This window comes from Mesocricetus auratus, unplaced genomic scaffold, assembly GCF_017639785.1.
Source record: "Mesocricetus auratus isolate SY011 unplaced genomic scaffold, BCM_Maur_2.0 Super-Scaffold_100676, whole genome shotgun sequence".
Lineage (NCBI taxonomy): Eukaryota > Metazoa > Chordata > Mammalia > Rodentia > Cricetidae > Mesocricetus > Mesocricetus auratus.
The window spans coordinates 93,240,700-93,263,699 of record NW_024429266.1 but is presented as its reverse complement, the minus strand read 5'-3'; the positions used below and the strand labels follow the sequence as shown (position 1 = coordinate 93,263,699).

At 39.5% G+C, this 23,000-nt stretch overlaps 1 protein-coding gene across 30 annotated transcripts in view; it reads left to right on the top strand.

Moving 5' to 3' along the window:
- Positions 1-23,000, top strand: part of Nrxn1 (neurexin 1) — a 1,058,108-nt gene that overhangs the window by 4,114 nt on the left and 1,030,994 nt on the right. For all 30 annotated transcript variants that reach the window (XM_040736989.1, XM_040736999.1, XM_040736994.1 and 27 more), the window contains exon 2: positions 88-1,726. In XM_040736989.1, the coding sequence (XP_040592923.1) occupies positions 955-1,726 (772 nt within the window). In that variant the 5' untranslated portion in view covers positions 88-954. The remainder of the gene's footprint in view (positions 1-87; positions 1,727-23,000) is intronic.

Sequence of the window (23,000 nt, the reverse complement as noted above, 5' to 3'; positions counted from 1 at the left end):
TTATATATTTGCTCTCCCAGTTGAGTAATGGTTTGTATACTGCTACAACTGACTACAGGCCTTAATTTTTATTTTCAATTTCCACAGATTTCCGGGTCCTTATAAAAAGACAAAATATAATCAAAATGCATCACCAACATACAACCAATTGACACGCTGGCATCATAGTGTGACCCAATCAGAGGGAGAAAAATCGAAGAACTGTTGGGATTTGATTTCACTATCTAACAGCTTCTGGCTGTTTCACAACAGGGATTGAGTCCTACTGACAGGGCTGGTAAACACACAGTAAAATCAGCCTTGGAAGGCATGCACAAGAAATTTGGCCTTGGCACCAATGGTACTGCAAGCCCATGATATGGCAGAAAAAGCAGGCCTCTGAAGTTATTCTGGTGTTATTCGCGTCCTTTCTCCATTTTTTGCTTGGGGCCAGCATCGGGAGGGTCCTTGAAGCTTTCCAAGGGCCAAAGATAACTAACGAATTTCTGGCTTGGTGTTGCCTCCCGAGTCTGCTTTCCTGTCGCTGGCACCACACAGGTGTTGGTCCTGGAAGAGTGAAGTACTTGTTGGAACCACATCACTGGATGCAAATGGATCATTGGATGCAAATGAATCAGTTAGTTGATCAGTGAATTTTTTTTTTTTTTTGAGATTCGGTGGTTGGCTTTTTCAGAACGTTGTCTCCAAAGTGTCTCCTCCCTTTGGCCTGGAAGTTCTGTGGCTACCCTGTACCACTGGGGTCTTCGCTTTCCAGTTGGAAGGGGACTCCTGGGAGAGAGGAAGGGGCTGCTGGAAGAGAAGAAGAAAAAAGAGTTAAAGGAGGGTGCGACCCTCCCGCTCCCACCTCCCCCTCCCTCCCATTACTCTGTAGACCCCCATTTCTCCGTGACGGTGTCCAGGACCATTGCGACCCTGTCGCCCCCGGCTCCCCCCCGCCGCACCCCAGCCCCGAGCATGGGGTCGGCGCTGGTCCAGCGCGGGGGCTGCTTTCTCCTATGCCTGTCGCTGCTGCTGCTGGGCTGCTGGGCAGAGCTGGGCAGCGGGTTGGAGTTCCCGGGTGCAGAGGGCCAGTGGACACGCTTCCCCAAGTGGAATGCCTGCTGTGAGAGCGAGATGAGCTTCCAGCTGAAGACGCGCAGCGCCCGGGGCCTCGTGCTCTACTTCGACGACGAGGGCTTCTGCGACTTCCTGGAGCTCATCCTGACCCGGGGTGGCCGCCTGCAGCTCAGCTTCTCCATCTTCTGCGCTGAGCCCGCCACGTTGCTGGCAGACACGCCCGTCAACGACGGCGCCTGGCACAGCGTGCGCATCCGACGTCAGTTCCGCAACACCACGCTCTACATCGACCAGGCCGAGGCCAAGTGGGTGGAGGTGAAGTCCAAGCGCAGGGACATGACGGTGTTCAGCGGGCTCTTCGTGGGCGGCCTGCCCCCTGAACTGCGAGCTGCTGCGCTCAAGCTCACCCTGGCTTCGGTGAGGGAGCGCGAGCCCTTCAAGGGCTGGATCCGCGACGTGCGGGTCAACGCGTCGCAGGCGCTGCCCGTGGACAGTGGCGAGGTCAAGCTGGATGATGAGCCGCCCAACAGCGGTGGGGGCAGCCCGTGCGAGGCGGGCGACGAGGGCGAGGGCGGCGTGTGCCTCAACGGAGGCGTGTGCTCAGTGGTCGACGACCAGGCTGTGTGCGACTGTTCGAGGACCGGCTTCCGTGGCAAGGACTGCAGCCAAGGTAAGGCCTGCCTGACCCCCCTGTGGAGCCTCGGCCTGGGCTGGGCAGGAGGCCAGTGCATGGGGCCTTCCTCCTCTGATGCCTCCAGGTGAAGGCCTGTCCAACAAGGCCATGCTGCCCTCCACAGATAGCTCCTCCCTTTGCAGCCTCTTAACGGGCAGGCTTCCCTCACTTCCTGAGGGTCTTTTCCATGCAAGTCTACCTCGTTTCAAGTGACTAGTAGAATGGTCTCCCTAAAACCCTAACCCAAGGTTCCTCTAGTTTGACGGTCATTGCCCACCAACATGGCCCTGTGCCACCAGTAACTATAGTAGGTAGACCTTGACTGTAAGGTATTGACAAGCATCTAGAAGACTGAGCATGTGTTTGGTGAGAAAATTAAGCACAGGGTAAGCAGCCCTGGACCATTCACAGTAGAGCTCTCCACAAGCTTACTGGTCAAAGCACACCTGACAATCTGTAGGCCCTGGGAACCATTGCAGAGCTAAGACCTGATCCTGGTTGTGGCAAAAGAAGAGATTTCCCTTCACAGACAGGAGAGTTTGGAAAATAGTATTGGTTTCCATGGTTATGTCCCTCCCGATCCCCAAATTTGCCATATTTAAGTTGAATTTTGTGATTGGCTTCTTCAGGTGTGAGACAGGCCAGCCAATGTTGAACACTGGTAGAGAACAGATAATGTATTTCATGATTAACAAATGCTGCGTATCAAAAGTACTAGAGCAATGTAGATGTCTCTGAATCAGGACGATTGTCCAGGCCATTAGACAGGATGCATGTGAGCGATGGGAAGAGATTTTTCCAAAGATACCCAGCTAATGACATTTCTGTGAGTAGAAGAAGTCAAGTTGTTTTTGTGGTCTTTGGGGCTTAAAACAAAGCACATCTAAGTCATATTTTTTACCCCTTCACATCTAAAAATACAGTTTTCTGTGTTTTTATTTTTACTTTTTTATGACCATGACCTATAAACAGAGAGAGACAGAGAGAAAGAGTGAGTGAGTGATATGTTTAGGATGAAGCATGAATGTGATAGAGGTTAAGAAAGAGGGGCATCTTGGTTTCCTTTAGGTACATAACTTGGGGTCAAATCAAGGCAGCCAGTGCATGGATACATAGCATATAGCATTGAAGTGAAGAGAAAGGTAAATTATTATAATTATGTCTGATTTGGAAAACAGGGTCCAAAAGCTCTATGTGTGGCTGTGTTTTATTGTGTGATGTCTGTTTGCTCTTGTTTTTTTTTTTTTCTTTACTTTTTACTCCTTTGGCTGATACTACTGAGAAGTGCCAGCCTTTGTAATTCTTATTAGACTTGGTAGCTCTCTCTTTCATTTGGCTCTTAAAGAAAGCAAGACATGATGAAATTTGTAACTGCTTAGACAGCAAGGAGAATTAGTTAGAAAGAAAGAGAGGTGTTATTTGGGAGTATTCTGTGGCTTTCATGGGTATAGTGGTAGGGTGTTCAAGAGTTATTCACTGTGCTGTGTTTTCACGGGGTTTGTGGTAGGTCCTTTGGTATAAGTAATTAGAGATGACTCTATCCCATGTCCCATATTGCACTTCAGCTCTGCTGGTAAATTTCCATGAACACAAGATCAGATTTCATGTTTTACAAAAATAAAACAGAACATCATTTTCCTCTACCAAATCTAACTGAATTGTGAATCTTGAATATAATAGCTAGATGAGATGAATTCAGTAGTACAAGTTGCAGTTGCATATATTTGTACTGTTTGCTAAAGAATGGCAAATATTATTTTTAAGGGAAAATAATTCTCTAAGCATCCTAATGCCACTTTAAATGATAAAGAAGGCAACTTAATGAAATATAACTTCCTTTCTTAAATTAAGAAGCAAATATGACACAATGACAGCTTGTACTGTGTGGGAGAGTGTTTTAAATGAATTTTAAAAATATTTCTATGCATTTTAATGTAGGGATCCAAGGATCATGCATAATCAGGAATAGTTAAGACTGGAGAAAATCTGAAAAAAAATGTAATGCTAAAGAGGAACAGAATTAGATGTTTCCAAAATACATTTTGCTTTGGCAAATGCATAGTTCTTTCTGTGAGGTTCATAAATTGGAATTATCAGGATGAACATTAGAGCAATATAGTGCCCGAAGCCTAAGAAAAATCCTAAGAAAGTAAGTTTATCCCAATTGTCCTGAGCATCAATTCATTTTGAAAATTTGAGCAGAAAGAGAACGCCAAGATCACCCCTTGTCATGGCAGGGAAACAAAAGGCTGGATTCTTTTGATTATCAAAGAAATAGGAAATGGGATGATTAAAGCATAGTCTGTCTTCCCAGAAGCATTGGCTTTGCTTTGCTTATTTTCTCTGTTTCATGTGTGTCAAGTGACTGCTGAATAATTAATTGGAGTGGGTGCCTCTCCCAACACCGATCATGCATTGGCAACTGGGGGAGATGATTTCTATTCAGATGAAGTGTAAGCAAAGCTCTATCTTCACTTGGTGTTTACACTGATTACCACATTCTTTATAAAGCCAATTTAAAACCAAAATAAATAAATATTCATTACAGAAAATGTGCAGCAAAGATTATACTTAAGTAGATATTAAACACAGAGTTAAGGCATCCAGTTCCTACAATTCCTTTTACACTTAATTTAGGAAGTCCAATATATTGTCATGACCTTCTATTTAAAACAATTAAGAACAGCCTGGTGGGGGTGGCTCATGCCTTTGATCCCAGCACCATGGAGGCAGAGGCAAGTGGATCTCTCTGAGTTCAAGGCCAGCCTGGTGTACAACGTGAGTTCCAGGACAGCTATGGCTGTCTCAACAACAACAACAACACAAACAAATACATAAGTAAGAATTAAGAAGTAAAAATATGACAATATATAGCGAGAAGGGAATCATCTGGTTTTATCTTCCCTATCTAGAATGCCTTCCATAACTTACCTGTGAATTTCAAGAATATTTTTCTTGAATGATTTCTTTGTCATCCTTACTGAATTTACTTGGGCCTAATAATATTTATCTATCTATATATTTATATATCTATGTAACGATGGAGAAAGAACACCTGAAAAGTTGTGGTTCATGCTCAAATTAGTGGCAGAACCTAGATAAAAACATAAACACCTTATTTCTGAGTCATGTCTTCTCATATGCTAAGTAAATTTTTTGCTTCCTTCATATTGACGTTTTTGGGGGGGAGGGAGGAAGGATGAGATATTTTTCAAAGAGCAAGAATGCATACAAAGTGGTCCCAGAAAGAGGTACTTTATGCAACGCTGATGCTTTTGATCCTGAGGGCTATCAGAGCTCAGCTACCTGACAGTGTCATGCCATCCTTCTTGAATGATGGATGCTTATGGGGCACAGAGCTTTTTCATTGGATCATGCTCATCTAAGTGCATCTGTGCTATTATTATTTGATAAGTTTCTACTTAAGTGTACGGATAGTTTCCTAGCAGCTTTGAAAACTTAGTGAATCTCATGACCATCCAACTTCAAACTAAGGATAAGATGATGATCAATAAGAAATTAAATTACTCTGTGATTACTAGATCTAATTAAGTCCTAGACCTATCACGGCTACATGATAGAATTTCACACCAGATTGTGATGTCATTTTTTCTTTCAGTTTCTCTGCAAATTACTATAAAGATGTATTATTGCTTGATATTATTGGACATGGAAATGCTGCAAATGTTTTTAGTTAAGTAATGCTTTAATAAAACCATTTTGTATACCTTTACTGAGCCTAGAGATTTGACTATACACACTAATACATTCATGTATGCATCTCTCTTTTTATACATAAGTATAGATAAACTGCTTTGCACATGTGCTTTAGGCTTATGCATTACACTCAGAAGTAGCTCCTAGTTTGACATTCTATAGACTCTATAGACTACTGCGGAAGCATATCATTCTAAGTAATACACACACACACACACACACATATATATATATGCAATTAAAAACAGTGGCATGTGTGTGAAATTTTCAAATAGTGTGAAGGGACCTAATCCAAGATTTTCTTGAAGTGTGAATATTAGGCTTAAATCTGAAATGTGAAGGGACTTGCCTAGAAAACATGGAGAAGTGTTGATAAGGGAAACTCAGAGGTATAGAAATCTGTACAGGACGTGACACAGCCTGTTCCTACCACTGTCACGAGTCCTCTCTGACTACAGCTCTCAGTCTATATTCAGTAGGGTGGTAGGAACAGGCCTTGCTAGATTTTCTGAGCTTTCAAGGATTTTAAGCTCCATTAGTCAAAAGAACATAGATAGTATGGGCAATGAGAATGGCAGTGTCAAATTTATATTTTACTAATGACACTCGAACATCAGTTTACAACAGATTGGAAGGGGGAGAGAGGGAATGAAAGAAAACACTGTTTTGTGTTTGGCACTTAACGGAAGTTGTTATGCACCCGCAATAAACTGTAGGCCAAAGTATTGGAGACAATACAGAAAAAAAATAAATCATGAAAAGAGTCCTTCAATTTGGGATTCATGTCTTAAGGACATTAGAATCTTCATTGGCTTAGTTAGGTTTAGAGATTTAAGTTCAATTATTGTTCATGACATTGCTATCCACTTGGGAAATCATGATCTGATCCTCCAATTGGTCGACAGTTGGTTTCTCTTTGTTTATCCAATTCAGGCCATAAGCTTCTAGAAAGCAGTGGCAATATCATACTTAACAAAAAATAACACCCACTGGCTGTCCATGCAACACTGTAAACTACTTAAAATGAATGATATTATGTATAACATTCCCATAGTTCCTACAGGAACCTAAAATGTTTATGAGTTTTTCTAAGCTAAATTGTAAAGACTGAACAAAAATGATACAGACGCATTGCCAGAATTTTATTTGAGGTCTGCCATTGTAGTAGAAAGATTGGTTACCTCTGTTGAAAAGCTTCAGGTAGAACAAAGCTCATGAATGGATTCCTCCTTGATGAAGCATCCTGGGGATTTCTTAGTAATGGACAGTGAAAGACATCTGTTGCTTCTGACTGTGAAATGACCACAACATAGTGTCCACTGATTCACAGAATTTGTTTTCATTTTCCTATTCTGTTGAGCAATTTTAGTTTAGGAGCTAAAATACTCATACCCTGTGGCCTGCCTGTCCAAAGATTGCAAGTGGAAAAACTTACATTTTTTGTTATTCAGTTTAGGACTTGGCATAGGAATATTTGCTTGAGAGAATCCTGGTGAAAATTAGGTTGGTAACTTTGTGCAAACATAGAGAGTGGTGGGTGACATGGGCTGGTCTCAGGGCTGTATCTGCTTTCCTGTTTGTGCTTTTGTTGCTTTTGTTGTTGTCAGCCCCAACAGTCTTGTCATTGATATTATTTTCTTGAAGGTTACTCACACACTCAAAAACAAATCTCTGTATGCAACTTTTAAAATCTAAATTCCAATGCAGTGATCTTTTTAATTGTCATACTTTCAACTTATGAAGAAAGGAAATAATGAACACAATAAGCTTTTGATTCTGTTTTATACAGCTATCTTAATATCCTTTTTCAAGCTGATTCTTTGATTCAACGTAAGAATTTTATGACTCAATAAATGTTGAACACAAAAGCATCTCTAGTAACTATTTCATCCTTCAAGTAACACCTGCACTCTACCCAACCCTGTACTTAAACAGTACTGTGTTTATCTTACCAGTTACCTAAAACAACCCTGGGCAGAGAACACAACTCAGTGGCAGAGCACTTGTTTAGCATATGCAAACACTATGTTGGACTGCCAGAACATGGCCAACAAAAACAAAAGCTAGAAAATAATATCTATAATGTCCACAGTATTATCTACCTATAATAGGAGCCTTTTAAATGGCCAGCGTTAGCACGGGTGTTCAATTTATAATTTACTTTTGAAATTTTCATGTGAAAGTCAAATTTGCTTATATGTCTGCCACAGACAGACTAGTAATATATCAGAGCTTTAAAATTTTAAATTTAAAACAGATGTTATGGTTATTACAAACAAACCATATTTTTCTTCATACACACACACACACACACACATATACACACACACACATATATGGCAGTTTAATTATTTTCTCATTTTTGGCCATAATTCAGTGAAATGTGACAATTAAAGGGACAAGAGAAAGTACTGGAATAGTATTAACATTTCTGTTATTTTTAGTTTGTACTTTGAGAATTAGGGGGTGTGTCTCACAGGCTCCTCAGCAGTCACCAGGCCTGTGTCTCTCCCAATTGGTGTTTCTCCCAGCTGGTTGTACTTCTTATAGTGGGACATACATAAATATGGAGGAAAAATTATATTTCTTTACAGACAGTCAAGTTCTGTTTTATTATAATAAAGTTATCCTTAAAAGTCATTTTGCAAACAGACTTTCAAAACCCCCATAAACATTCCTGATATAAATGTTAACAAATTTTTATGTTAAAAATGCATCTTATTAAAACATTATGTAAAACCTACATATATATTATCATGCACTTCTGTATGATTTTATGGCTCAATCTTATTTTTTTCTCTTGCTTAGAAGTACAGAAATAGGTATATTTGCATAGTTTGCTGAGTAGTAAGTTTTAAAGGCTCTAATTGGGTTTTGAAAAATAATTTTGCTTGGCCATTTTATTTCCAGAGTTTTTCCACGACTCCATGCTGTGTGCTTCCTGTTTTCACCCTAGCTTCCAAATGTTTGTCCTTCAGAACAGAAGTGGGGATAGGCAGGGCACTTTGTCAGATTTTGTTTCTGCCTTATTATTTGCATGGTATTGGGTAAACAACATGTTTAAAATCTTTGGAAATGATTACCAGGCATGTCTTTGTCTTTAAATAGACATTAAATGAGATTAAGGCCATGAACGTGCTGTGTTTCAGTTTCTAAGACAGCAAATCGTAAGACTTGATAGCCACCCTATTAAAACTTTGATAGTTCCTACCAACCTACCATGCAGAGTGTGTAGCAGTGGTTTGTGCCTGCAAACCCTGAAACTACTCAGTGTGATGGTTGTAAGATCTTACATTCATTGTCAAAGGTTAAGTGCTGTTTTAAAGACCTTGCTCTAGGGTTATTTTTGCTGTGTTTTTAATCACTGATTCCCAGTAGTATTCACCATAGTTGGTAGGATTCTGGTACTATACATTGGTAATTGCCAAGCAGGGTAACCGTAATACTCGTTTCTTTGTCTTTCTTGGGTAAACTCTAAAGCAAACACACATAACTTTGGGCAATAACTCTTAAAATAATATTATGATATTATTTCTATGAAAATTTAAAGAGACACAAATAATCTATGACGACAGAGGTCAGGGAAGTAATTGTTCAGTAATGTTGAAAGAGGGTTGAACATTGGGCCTGGGTGGTGTTTATTTGGGATACATATTTGTGAATACACTGATTTGTGTACCTTATTCTGTGTAAGAGCCACTCAACTTCTTATAAATCCTTCTGATTCAAAATGGTTTCTGCAGAGTGAAAACCTCTCCATTTATAAATTATATATGATAGCTAAGGTGTGAGGTCATCCTTAATGGGGATGTATATGAAGATATTTTTATGCAAAATATCCTATATTTGTAATATAAATGCAAACGTCATTCCAGAGAGCAGACACATTACGTATAAATAAATTAGGAACAAATAGAGTTCTCTGTTTAAAATACCTGATACAAAGTTTGAAGTTGAATCATTTTTCAGTTTCTGACTCCTTAATAATATTTAGAAATAAAATACACTTTTAATTTTGATTTTCCAGTTTAAATCTGTATCTTGCCATTTCAATTAATGAACATACATCTCCTACTTTGGACAGCCCAAGTGCTGAAATTGTCAAGTTGATGATTGATAAGTTGGAAAGAGCTCAATTCAGTACTTAAATGAGTAATTCGATATTGGAAAACAAATTATTAGATAGTCCAATCAAATTCTCACAAATCCTCTAAGTCTATTAAAAAATGCTCTCCACAAATGGTGTGTGTCCATTTATATAAAGTTCCCTAGCTCACTGGAGCTGCAGATATCTGTTAAACGTGGCAACAGCTTAAAATTGTTCTGTTACCATCATAGTAACGTCTCATAATTACTTCTTTGTTTTTACTTAGTGAAATAATTTTTGCATTGGATTCAGTCACCTTACCCGGGTTATTTCTTCATCAGTCGTAATTCCCTCAGTTTGATAAAAGTCTCATTTTATATGTGAGTCACATGCAGGTTAGAAAAGTTCACTTTCTTAATAGCCCCAAAGGGAGTTAATGCCTGGGCTAGAATTTGAGCCAGGTGCTCAAGCAGGCATCTCTACAGTGAGAGGCACTGTATGACAAAGCCTGAACATTCATTTATCAAAGGGTAAACAGCTGCTGGAATAGTTGTTAACTGATTTAAGTGGCTGACTGACAATAAGGCCTTGGGTTTAGTGCCATTTTCCAATGTTAGGATACTAAAGAAAACAACATAGCTTGTAAGGTCTATCACATGTATTTGCTTCCCTCGTTGAGCTTCTACTAGCAGTATGCTTGGTAGATTGACTAAACTCCAGTAATAAGAAGAGAAAGCCCTGTATTTTACACCCAACGGAACACTACCCCTTGTCCTACTGAGCTCAAAGGAACTGAATTTTTACAAATAGAACTGCACTGAATTTCCCCCAGCTTTAAAGTTTGGGAAATAAAAAGGTTGAGAATATCCAATTCCATGGGGCTTTGGTACAAAGCTAAACAACCTTGTCAGTCAAATAACAGATACTCACTGAGTTGGAAGGTGGTTCCCCTAAAGATGCAGATATTGAATACTGGAGAAAGCATTACAAGTTAGTTTCTTGCAAGCACAGAGGGCAGCAAAGTGAAATGACAAAGTGAGAATCCAGGGCTTTGTTTTGGAGAAGTGAGTTTGGCTCCCCAACTCTTTGCCCAACAGTAGTTCTTAGAGTTACAATATGCATTATTTATTTCTGTTGTTTTGTTTTGTTTTATTTTTTTTTTTTGAGACAGGATTTCTCCATGTAACAGCTGGGGCTATACTAGAACTCGCTTTGTAGACCAGGCTGGCCTCAACCTCACAGAGATCCTCCGGCCTCTGCCTTTGGAACACGGGGATTAAAGGTGTGCACCACCACCGCCTGGTGGAAGATGCATTCTTAATGCTATTTGTGGTATCTATCAGAGGCTATTATTAGAAGGAAGTGGGAGGAAGATGAGGCTTAGCTGGAAAGCTGAAGTGCTGACCTGAACTCTCTGTGTGGTTACTTGTGCTCCAAACTATGTGTAGCACATTAACAGGACACAGATTCCACATAAGTTCTGCTTCTATGACACTTCTATAGTCTACTTCCCAGAAGGATCTGGAAATCTAAAAATTAGAAGAAGATACCAAATGGAATTGTCACAGAACCTGCATTTTGCCACCAGGAGGAGATCTCTATTAATGAGAGGCAATGAATTTTGTGTGGTTGCTCACCTAAAGCCAAAGCAGAACTGATCAGAGCCCAGGAGGAACTGTTGTTCCTGACCTAACAGCACCTGGGCCTCTCTGTAGAACCAGCTTAGCTTCAGGGTTTCTCAGACATTGCTAGTTTCAGCACAACAAACAGCCTCAGTTCAGCAGAAGCAAGGAAATTAAAGGCTCTTGTTTTTCTTCCAAGTAATGATGTCTCCATAATTAAGGATCCCTGCATTCTCCTTGGGGAAGAAGCTGGCCTGGCAGCATAAGACTATAGTTGCTGCATGGAAGGTACCACTTTCTACCTTCAGCTCTTTTCCCTTAGTGCAAATCTGAATCCGCACTAAAATGAATATTGCTATTTATTTAAAATTATAGGTCTTCCTCTATATACTACATGCTTAGTTGACTGTACGGAGAACTTTAAAAATATGACGTCATATATTGTATTTCATTACACAATTAAATGTGTCACAATGTATTTTTATGAAGACTACTTGGATCAAGTGCAATGAAGCATTGAGACATTTAAAAGTAATGAGACATTTATTGTTCTCCATAAATGTATATGTACAGAGAGACATATGGAAATATGATTTGTAAGAAAGTGATATAATTCAAGCAAAAACAGATTTTAAAATCTTAAAGTTTGCATGAAGATCATCCAAAAACACATATTACTTAAGATGCCCTTTAAGTATAATAGTCTATATAGGTTGAAATAGGTTTTATCATTTATTTTTTCCTTACACAAGACCTTAAGAATCAAAAAAGATCATTGTTAATCTAAAATAAATAGTAGTCAAGATTGTGCAAACAGCAGCAAAAAAATGAATATGTTTACCTAATAATAATGAATGCTTTCAATTTACATACATGAAAATTGGGGAACTGGACTTACTTACTAAGCTCCACTCAAGGACAAAATAAGCAGAGACCACTACCTGAGTATAGGAGTATCTTAAAATAAAAGTTTTGACAAAAAAAACCCTCAAAGACCCCAAAAAGCATTTTTTTATGAAAATGGTGAGAAACCTATTAGAAAAAAAGCCTTTGTTTTTAATATCTGAGTAACATAAACTCCATAACATAACTCATTGCCTTACTTCTATTGTCACGTGATTTTGATACACACTAAATCATTAGCTTCCTAGTACTCTGTGGCTTTGGAGGCTGTCCTGGAACTAGCTCTTGTAGACCAGGCTGGCCTCGAACTCACAGAGATCCACCTGCCTCTGCCTCCCAAGTGCTGGGATTAAAGGCATGCGCCACCAACGCCCGGCTTTTAAGTTCAAATGGTTGCAATAAAGTAATATGTCCTCTTCTCACAATCTCCATTGTTAAATGCAGTTCCATTTAAAGACACTTCCTTGAATTATACACATTCTATATCCTCTATTCTCCGTTGATTCCTTCACACGTGTTCACACAGTTTCAGGAATCATCATACTTCTGGGAGTTGTGCTTCTCAGTCACGTGCTGCATGTACTTCTCCAGACACCTTTGAGATAAAGGGGACTGAGAGACAGTTCCCTTCCTCAGAACCAAGATGCTCTTTTGAACACAGCCCTTGACAACAGAAATACTTGCTAGAGAAAACAGAGATTTGGGCCGCTACCAAACACACAGTATAGGACATTCTTTGTTTCAGTATATGGAGGATGAAGTTTGCTGGTGAATGAGATAGGAGACTGAGGGGAGAGAATCTTGGGGAAACGTGTTAGAGAAAATAGGTAGTGGGAAGAGAGAGTGAGAGAGTGTGTGCGAGAGGTCGGATTTTGATGTACCTGGCATATTGATGGAGAACTGTGGATTTAAATGAAGGAAATTCACACATCTGGTCAGTGGGAAGGAGCTAGAATGTTCATTTCTTGGGTCTAACCCTTTCCTTGGGTTAAGAAATAAAGTGGAGAGAGGAAAAGGCAAGGGTAAGCATTGTTTCTTTAAGCCCCGTGCCCTTCAGCCTACCTTCATTTTATCACCTCTAATTGTTGGAATTCTCCTCACTAAGTCAACAGCAGGAGTGAAGGCCTTAAATGTATCTATGCATTGTTTAATGGTCTTTACACACATTTGTTCATTTAATTCACCACAAATCCCTATAATGTATGTACTATTTTAACTGTTTTCTAGATAGGAAAGCTAAGGTTTAGATCGATTTGAAAGCCCCCTACATTCATATACTAGGAATTTTCAGAGTAGGCAGTGAAACAAAGCTATATGTCTTTATGAGGCCTTATCCTCAACTTACAATTCCTTCTTTAAGAAAACTTTAACTGCATATCTTCTACACGCATTCACATGGCAGAATTCAATGTTTCAAGATGCGTATAACACGCATAATAAAAGCCCGGAGACAGATATTGGGGTTCAAGCTGAAAATCAGAGAAGCAAAGCAGTCAGCCAGTAGTTCTTACTCACTACAAAGGCTGAAATGGTGGTCCTGTCTTCCCTGTGACTTGAAACTAAATCTCACATGAGACCCTTTCTTTCTTCCTTATATACCTCTGTAGTGCTGGGATTAAAGATGTGAGCTATTGAACTCTGTTGCTCATTGAGACTGATTCATTCTCATGTAGCCCTGGGTGGTCTTAAACTCAGAGATCCACCTGCCTCGGTCTTCTGAGTCCTGGGATTAAAGGTGTGTGTGTCACCACTGCCCAGTTTCTATGACTAACTAGTGTGTCTGGCTTTGCATTCTGATCTTTAGTGGCTTTATTAGATCATAAGCAATATATCACCACAAATCTGTTCATTGTGTAATGTGATTCCATAATGTTTTTATCCTTTTTCAGAATTCTAACCATTTAGTAACTCTCTGGGAGCTGAATTTCTTCTCTCAATTTAATGAAAACATATTTACTGCTGATGTAATTTAATATCCTCCTGTTATGTATTCCATGGAAATGAAATCCATATAGTTAGTATCCCCTTGAATTATCTTTATCAGAGAGAGAGAGAGAGAGAGAGAGAGAGAGAGAGAGAGAGAGAGAGGAAACTAAGAATGAGAGCTATCTTCACTGAACAATTTTCTCCTTCAGTTACAGTCTTCTGGCATTCAGCCTCCTTCTTTTGAAATCTTTGTTTCTGTTGCCTACTGCTGGTAAATGTCTCTCTACAAGCCACCCCTCCCAGCTGTCTTCATCTGCCCGTCCACACAGCATCTCCACTCGTCTGTCCTCTCATCTACCTCCCCTTTGTCTTTCTCTGGCCTACTAATTTCCATCCATACCCTAGAAACTGCATCACAGTGGATCTGGGAGACTTATGAGCCATCTTGACCCAATGAATCAAAGACAGCCTTCTCACTAGTGTTTGTAAATAAGAGGCCCAGAATTGTGTAAATGGAAATGTCTGGATGGTATAGTAAACAGGAAAAGTTTACAGGATAATTATAAATTGAAAAAACATAATTTGAACTAAGGAAAGACAATTTGGTTCATGGAAGATTAATGACAGATATGTGTCTGAATAGTATATTGATTTTGTCCAAGTAAATAGGAAACTGCATTCTTTCTCAAGCTTGTGTAAATGGGAAACCTGAACAAGAAGTGCTATGTTGCTGGAGTTTTCTTTTCCCTCCACCCTTCAACCCCAAATAAGGGCACAGATACTATATTAATTATAAAACTGTTGACTGATGGCTTAGGCTTCTTATTGGCTAGCTCTGTCTTAATTACTAACACATAACTACTAATCTATATATTTTACATGGCCTTATCTTACCAGAGAACGCCTGGTGCATCCTATCTTTCCAGTCTCTGCACAGCCTCTCCCTACCTAACTTTCACAGAATTCTCCTTGTCTCCTAATCCTGCCTATCTTCCTGCCTCTATTGGCCAAACAGTGTTTTATTCACCAACCAACAAGAGAAGGACATCCCCCATCAGTGGTGGACAAGATTTTCATACAGGATGTTTAACAACAGTAGCTTTGAGCTTAGACAGACAACTGCCCATCTTGAATTATTTAAAATCCACATTTCTTCAATAAATGATACTCAAAGTTACTTTCAGCTCACGTGTGATGTAATTATCGTACCTCTTGGTAAACCTTTAATGTGAAAATTTCTTAAGTATCTAGTTGACCATAGCTTAAAACAAATGTGCTTTATCTACACCATCCAAAACTATCTCTTGTCAAACAGAAGACTCAAGTGCTGCAGCAACTGGTACAGGGTCCTGCAATCATGGCTCCACCTGCCTTATTCCGCGTCTCTGGATTGCGCTCTGCACAGGCTCTCCCACCACACACTTATCTTTGCCCTGAGCCGACTGGCCTTGTCCTCTTTATTCAATGGACTGCCCAGGCTTATGTTTCCTTGAACTCAGGTTACAGCTACTGCCTGTATTTCAGACTCATCTTTGGCATTCTCTGTGCTACCTCTGAGATCTCTCCCATGCTGAAATCCAGTAGGCACCTTCTCCTATCCTGTAGCACACTCCAGTACCATTTTAGGGCTGTCTCTCATACTTTAATTACTTTGTACGGTTTGTCGTTATTCTTCTGAGAAACATAACTGGGTGAAAGGGACTTTGTCACTGGTATAAATTCTTCCTGGAGAAGGGTCAAATGAGAGTGCTGAAAAATTGTTTTGAGTTAGAACAAAGAAGAAAAACAACCAAAGTAGTCACTAAGACTAGTTGTGGATGCCCTGTCCTGTTCTTGTTTCTTTGCTAAACTGGATACACAACTTAAAATTTCATCCTCATCTGTAACCCTTCTATTATTTCACTGTTCATAATTCTAAATCCCTCATTAAAAAGCAATCGTCCATAAGGAGGTGAAATATTATCCCCTAGGCAAGTTTCACTTCTCTGTTTCTGACACCAGAAGGCTGGATGTTTGGTAGCAGTTATAGAGTTGAAACGGAAACACAAGTCTAAAATATGAGGTGTCAAAGTCATGAGCAAAATTTGTTGTTCGTGGTATCAGAAGATCAACAACAGGTTGCGTGTCTGCACTTTTATTAATACATATTTATTGAGGATGCAATACTAATAGTAGAATGGGGCTTACTTTTTGAAACAATGCAAATACTGTTAAGAGTGGCAGGTATGGATCCTTTGAAGGTTAGTTGTTTCTACTCCTAATGAAGACACCACCATTTCCAATGGCTCAAACCACTGCATTGTTCAATATGAAAAGAAGCCAGTTTGCAGTAAGCTCTCAGAAGCTTATTGAACCTGAGTAGTAAAAACACTCAATTAACCAATCCTGGCTTTACTTTGGCACAAATGTGAGCACAATGAAAGTAAAGTAATGTCACAGTTTAGGTTTATTTTGGGTGGAACAATATGTTTTGCTGCTACCTGGAATTGAAGCCATTTTCTGCTGGAGTAGGCTGCCTCTGGCACGGCATCACACAAAGCAGGAAATGCTCCCACAAAGATGAGTACTGATACGGGAAGTTGGGCGAGAAGGGAGCTAATCATGTGCTTTTAATGGCAAAGTTCACTTGATTGTGTGGACACTGTGCCAACTTAGGCCCTGGCTCTTGCCCATCAAGTGTGTTGTAGCCTCCTTGTCATTTTCCTAACCTTAGTGTTCCTTATGCATCATCCAAATTTCTTGCTCCACTGTTGAAATGACCCTTTAAAGACGTTGGCTAAAGAATACAGCACAAATTCTTAGAATGTCACATTTTGCACTTTCATTAATTGGTTTTCTTATTTGCCCAGTCTCCTTTCAGATAGTTTTCTCCCATCTAAAATTTGTGTACAAGCCAGTCATTTTTAATGTTATGAGCAGTATTTGCACTTATGTCTTGGGGGCCTTTATTGGTGCTTTTTCTTTTCAGACACCTTGCTTTCTGTCTGATCACTAATGAAATTTCACCTGCTATTCAAAATCCATCTACTATACTCTGTTTGTAAAGTCCATCTTGAAACCCCTCCCTTGTCATTCCCATCACTCCAACACAGCCTCTGCGGCTCTGCGTAGACCCAGTTCCATGCACTTTGTTACAGTCATCAATTGTCTCACCTATTTTCTTCCCATTGAATCTAAGTGCCTTGGGTAGCACTTATACCTTCCAGCTAACAGAGCTTGGCCCACAGTAGGGAGCCCAATAAGTGTCAGTAAATCCAGTTAATTCCAAGACATTAAGGAGATAGACTATTAAAGGCAAAGGTCGAGTAGACCAAAAAGAAATTCTTGAAAGAACTCATGAACATATAAGGACAAGCTTGACCTCAGTAAGTGAAGAAATGCACGTAAAAGAAAAGCAATACATCCTACACAGTTGGTGGGCATTAACAAACACCTCCACATCCAGCTTTGACAGTGCTGTAGAAATACGGGCTTTCTTAGGTTGCTGCATGTGATTGGACAGAATGTAATTGCTACAATGTTTTTGAGGGACTGTTGGATAGTGGCTGTAGAAATTTAAATAGGTGTATCCTTTCTAGAAAGTACTTCCAGAAACTACCCCCCCCCCAGAAATACTTGACAAGTTTAATGTATAAAACTCATTCGTGGTAGACTTTGTGAAATAGACCATGATAGACCTGTGTAATACTCATTACCCAACACTCATACATATATAAATTAGCTTAGTGTTTAAAATATTTTTTAGTCAGTGTGAGCAAAGATATATGTGACATAAATAACACATGCACTTATGCTGAAGGAGGTAATTAACTTGTGAAGACCAATGAATGGAGGACAAAAAAATTGTATGTAAATTGTTGCAAAAATATAACATATAAGTACAAGTCCATATTACTACACAAAGCTGGCAATCTTCATCCTGTGATGTTGCCCATTAAACCCTTTTAAAATGCCAAGCAGTGTCCATTTCCAAAAATGAGACCCATTATGTTATTCTCCAAGGATTTGTGTCATTGTGTTGAATTGAACATCCTGTTTTAGAAAAAATGTTCATGTTTTCAGAACAGAACATGACATGAACTTTGCAAGATGTATTCTGAAACATGACACAAAGGAGAGTTTATTTTAGAGTTTAAATCAGATATAATTCTGACTTTTTAAAAATACTTTAATACTTGCACCTAGAATGAAACTCAAGAGTAGAGCACTTACTTAACATATCCAAAACCATAACACTGATACATTTATGGGGTTGGTCATTTTCTTCATAATTAATAAAAGGCTACTAGTGAAATGCAGGATTTGAGAGCTTGTGTCCCTCAGCATCTCCTTGCACATTTTTTATATTTCTTCCTGATGACACCATCTCTGTCTTAAATCAGAGATATTGGACTAGGCAGAATATGGTCAAGCTGGTTTTGTAATAAAGTATACTATTATTGTAACATCTCTGCTTGTCAAAATGGGAAATCTGAAAAATCAGAGAAGGTTCAAATGGCTAACAGATTCTCCTCATCTATTTTATATACATTTATGTTATCAGTATATATGTTACCATATATATTAATATATGATATCAATATATCAATCATATATGTTATCAATAGTTATTTAATTGGCTCTTTAGTTTGTCTACATTTGTGCAAGCATAAAGAAAATTGATAACACAAACCTCCATTGAAAATTGCAAATGGATGACTAAATTATGCAATGCAGCACTTCCTATTCCTTTTATACTCACATCTTAGGCTACACCATGATGTCTACACGTTGAGGATAGCTCATCTGTATTGATTCACCAATGAGTATAAACTGATTTGCATGTTCACTTAGCGGTTTCCTAGTGTGCATTTGTCATGTAAAATTTTCCATCTCTAAACCCAAACGACTTTCTCAAAAGTGTAGCTAACATGAAACAACTGCATTCAGGTTTATGGGCAACTAGATATCCATATAAATAACGAAAGCCTGGAAAGGAAAGGATTAAGTCCTAATGCAGATCTTGTTTCATTTATTTCGACTGCTCAGAGTATTTATCAGTTCAAGTGTGTGAGTGTGTGTGTGTGTGTGTGTGTGTGTGTGTGTAGTAAGTGAAGATATTAACTAGCATAGTTAGTTGGTTGGTTCTAGCAGTTTCTTTAATCGACTTGCTCTTCTTTATTGAATTTTAGTTTCATTAACTGTATATATCTCAAACTTTTTTCTCGTATACCCAAAATATCTAATATTAAAATTACGTGATCTCTGCAGCAAATGAATCTAATATTACTACTAAATTAAAGACAATCTTTGTATAAGTGGAATATTTGAGAACAAATTTTGTATAATAAACTAATAAAATGGCTTTTGTTACTAAAAGCATATATGAGGAATGGAATTGGAGACTAGAGCCACTCAGTGGTAGAACAGAGGCCCCAGCTTGACTCCCAGCACCCACATCAAGCTGCTTACAACTGTCTGTAACTCTAGTTTCCAGGGATCTGACACCTTCTGGCCTCACGAGTACTTGGAATGCCCATAGTACAGACTCACATGTTCAGGAAAGACATTCCCACACGTCAAATAAAATGACTTTAGATGAATGTAGGGAAGGTATATTCTCGATCATGTATCAGGTTATAACAACCAAAGGGGGGGTGGTGGTGGGAGTGACACTGATAGAATACAATATTATGGTATTTTTAAACAGCTAGATACAAACAGACGCGCCTATTGCAATGCCTCCATTGGGGGCATGATTCATTCACTAAAATTTCACTGTAGTCTAAAACTAGTATCCCTTAGTACTTCTGCCCTTTCTTTCATCTATTTTTGTGCTTACCAAGCTCATTTTCAAATTTTGTCCCAACATCCCATCATTTTTGTAGGGAAAAAAGTGTTCTCTTAGATAGACATGAGTCCTTTGGTCATTGTCAAGCCTTTCTAAATGGGTTTGTATCAGCACTTATAGGTGAGGAGGTAAAAATGAGGGCCAGGTGTTGTCATCCAAAATCGCTTGAAAACTATTTGCTTGTGAAACTACATCCAAGTTACCATCACAAAACTTAATTTTCTAAATGTCCAAACGTAACACTGTCAAAAGAGAAGACAGAAGTAATGGAGAAATGAAATGAGTTGTGCTTGGACACAAAATGACCTTTCTTTTTACTTATTAAATTGCCATGCTTTAGAAATTCATAGTTGGGTGCCAGGCATTGGTGGTGGTATATTGCCTTCAATGCCAGTACTTGGGAGGTAGAGGCCGGAAGATCTCTGTAAGTTTCAGGCCAGCCTGGTCTACATGGCTTGTTCCAGGACAGCTACAGAGAAACCCTGTCTTGAAAACCAAAAAAAAAATAAAAAAATAAAAAAAAAAATAAAAAAGAAAGAAAGAAAAAGAAATTCATAGTTGGTCCTTTCAAGATGCTCAGGGTTTGTTTGTTTTGTTTCCTGAGGGCTGTACACTGTAGATGCTCAGGTGCCAATGTCAGGTACCCCAGGTGCCAGGGGGTGTAAATGGAGGCGGTATAATGAGCCTCCTCCTTGGCTCCTCCTCCCATGCTCCTTCCAGCTGGAGACATCAGTGTATCCGTGAGAGGACCTGAACACAGATTTGTACTAAAATCAAAAAAAGCATTGACCGAGTAATGAAAATCCGGTTGAAATGCAAATGACAGGATTCATAGGGTTTGAGAGTTTAAAGAGTCTGTGAAGGGATCCACTGAAGCTGCTTCTCTTTGGAAACGAAGAAACTTCCTGTTAAGAAAAGTTAAAAGACTTTTTCATGTCACAAAAGTAGTTTCACACATATAACGAGGACAAGGGCCCTGTTCAATTTCGTCACTCCATTTTTAGGTATCAAAGAAAATACCACCTCAGAAGTCGTACATTATCATTTGCACATATGATGTAATATTTCCGATGATGAATCTTCCTTTGGTCTCTTTCTGTCCCCCTGGCCTGATTTGCCAACTTCCTTTTACGTGTCTTTGAAGCAACCTTCAGATTTATAACAAAGCTCCTGGTGAGTCCTGGAAAATGAATGTGATTTCCTCATGGAAAGTCACTCTAACAAACTCATCATTACGTGAGTCTCACTTTGTGTTTGGAGCACAAAAGCGATGGTATTCCACAGCAAATAAGGCCAACTCCACACAATATGGAGTGTGAGTCTGTATTCCAGGAAAGTGTTGTCAGTTGGTGAAAAGTGCTTTTCCTAGAAGCCTAGCTTTTTCATAGTGGATGTGATTATGTCATAAACTACACAACTTAGCTGTCTCCGTTTTATCAGAAAGCATTAGAAGCTCTGCATGGGAGCACACAGGGCCCCCTTACCTCTCGTGGACTCCGAGATTCCTGAACGGATGAGCCAGAACAAAGCGCTAATCTGTTTCACGGCTTTTCAGTACTCTCAAGTCTTCATAAAGACATGAGGACCTCTGTATTTCTGTGGGAGGTTTGATGGCGGATGGATATCTGTGGAGAAGTAAGACACAGATGACATGACTCTAAAGCAGTGGCTCTCGGCCTTCCTGACGGACGCTGTGACCTTTTAACACAGTTTCTTATGGGGTGATGGCCCCAACTGTTGGGAACCACTGCCGTTATAATGCTCCTGGGGGGAATCTTGGCGGATTCCATGGCGGGCAAAGGTGACAGAGGGGAGGCATAGGGACAAACATTTTATTAGAAAGGGGACAGAAGTGGGAGGAAAGGGTAAAGAGACAGAGAGACAGAGAGAGGACAGAGGATAAGAGGGAGACGGGAAAAGTCCTGTCTGTCCCAGGGGAACAACAGGAAAGAGAGAGGAAAGAGAGCACAAGTGTTGCGGGGTCTGTCTTTTAAAGGGTCTTTTTGCACCTGCCTGCAGAATAGCAGTCATAGAACCCTGGACTGCCCAGGATACCGCCTGAGTGTATCTGCCAGGTGATAGGGGCAGGCCAGCATAGTGCCTGAATCCTTACATCTGCCAAGTAGTAACCCACTGTGGGAAACGGCCTGATTGCTCTCTGAGACCCTTCATATAGAAGGAAGTTGGGGAAGGCCCTTTCTCCAGTGCTCAGCAGAGCAACTCTCACCAGAGGGTCAGGTGACCTGTTCAAGCAGAGGTTCATACATCTTTCATTAGATTGTATGACCTCCTTCTAGAGAGCAGGTCAAAGCTGATTTCAGTATGTTAAAATGGCATATGTGAAGGGTAGAATGTTCCCAAATGACGTTATCATTAAGTACAAATTTTTAATTTTTCGTATCAGGGTGCAACAGGACTGCACCCTATGTTGAAGGGAAAAGAAGCACAAATAGTGGAGATTTTATTTTTTATAATCATGTGTTCAGTGCTTAAATTGTAATAAAGTGAATTACAGATGCTTTGTCTGAGAGTATTTTTTGAAAAAACATGCTTAATTGATCTCTCTTTAGGAGAGCTCACTAAAACTATTATACAAGATCAAAGCCTAAGTGATTCATTCATTACAATTTTAATAAATGTGTGCATCTGGTTTTTTTTATTTTAAGTACAGTATAGTACAATAATGAAATTAACTTTGCAGATAAAAGACTTGCAGGAGCTCCTTTATCAAATTGATGTTTTGGAAAGACACCAAAGAGATGATACTCTTGAATTTTATTTTTGTTTTGCTCTGGTCTTTGAACTGTCACTCACTGAAAGTTTAGCAACACAATGGCTTCTTCTAGGAAAACTTAGTCCTATTTTCCCCACCCCACAATGAATTAGCATATGGGTTTGGGACTGAATGGAGGTGGTAAACTTGACAGGAGCTCTATTCTGTTTACTACAAAAGCATTCATTCAGCCCTGAGAATATGCAAAACAAACACAAGGACTATTCAATTGGGAAGGCATTACAATCCCTTTCACCTTCTTCCTGTGTGTTTCCTGCTATAAACTCTGACTTCTTGCAAGCTCTCCAGAGCTCTTCTCCTTCCTTTGAGTTAAGATACAACTCATGTTGGGTCCAGACAACCTGTTTGAATGTGCCTGAAAGGGGCAGTGAGGATTGAGAAAAGAAAAGATT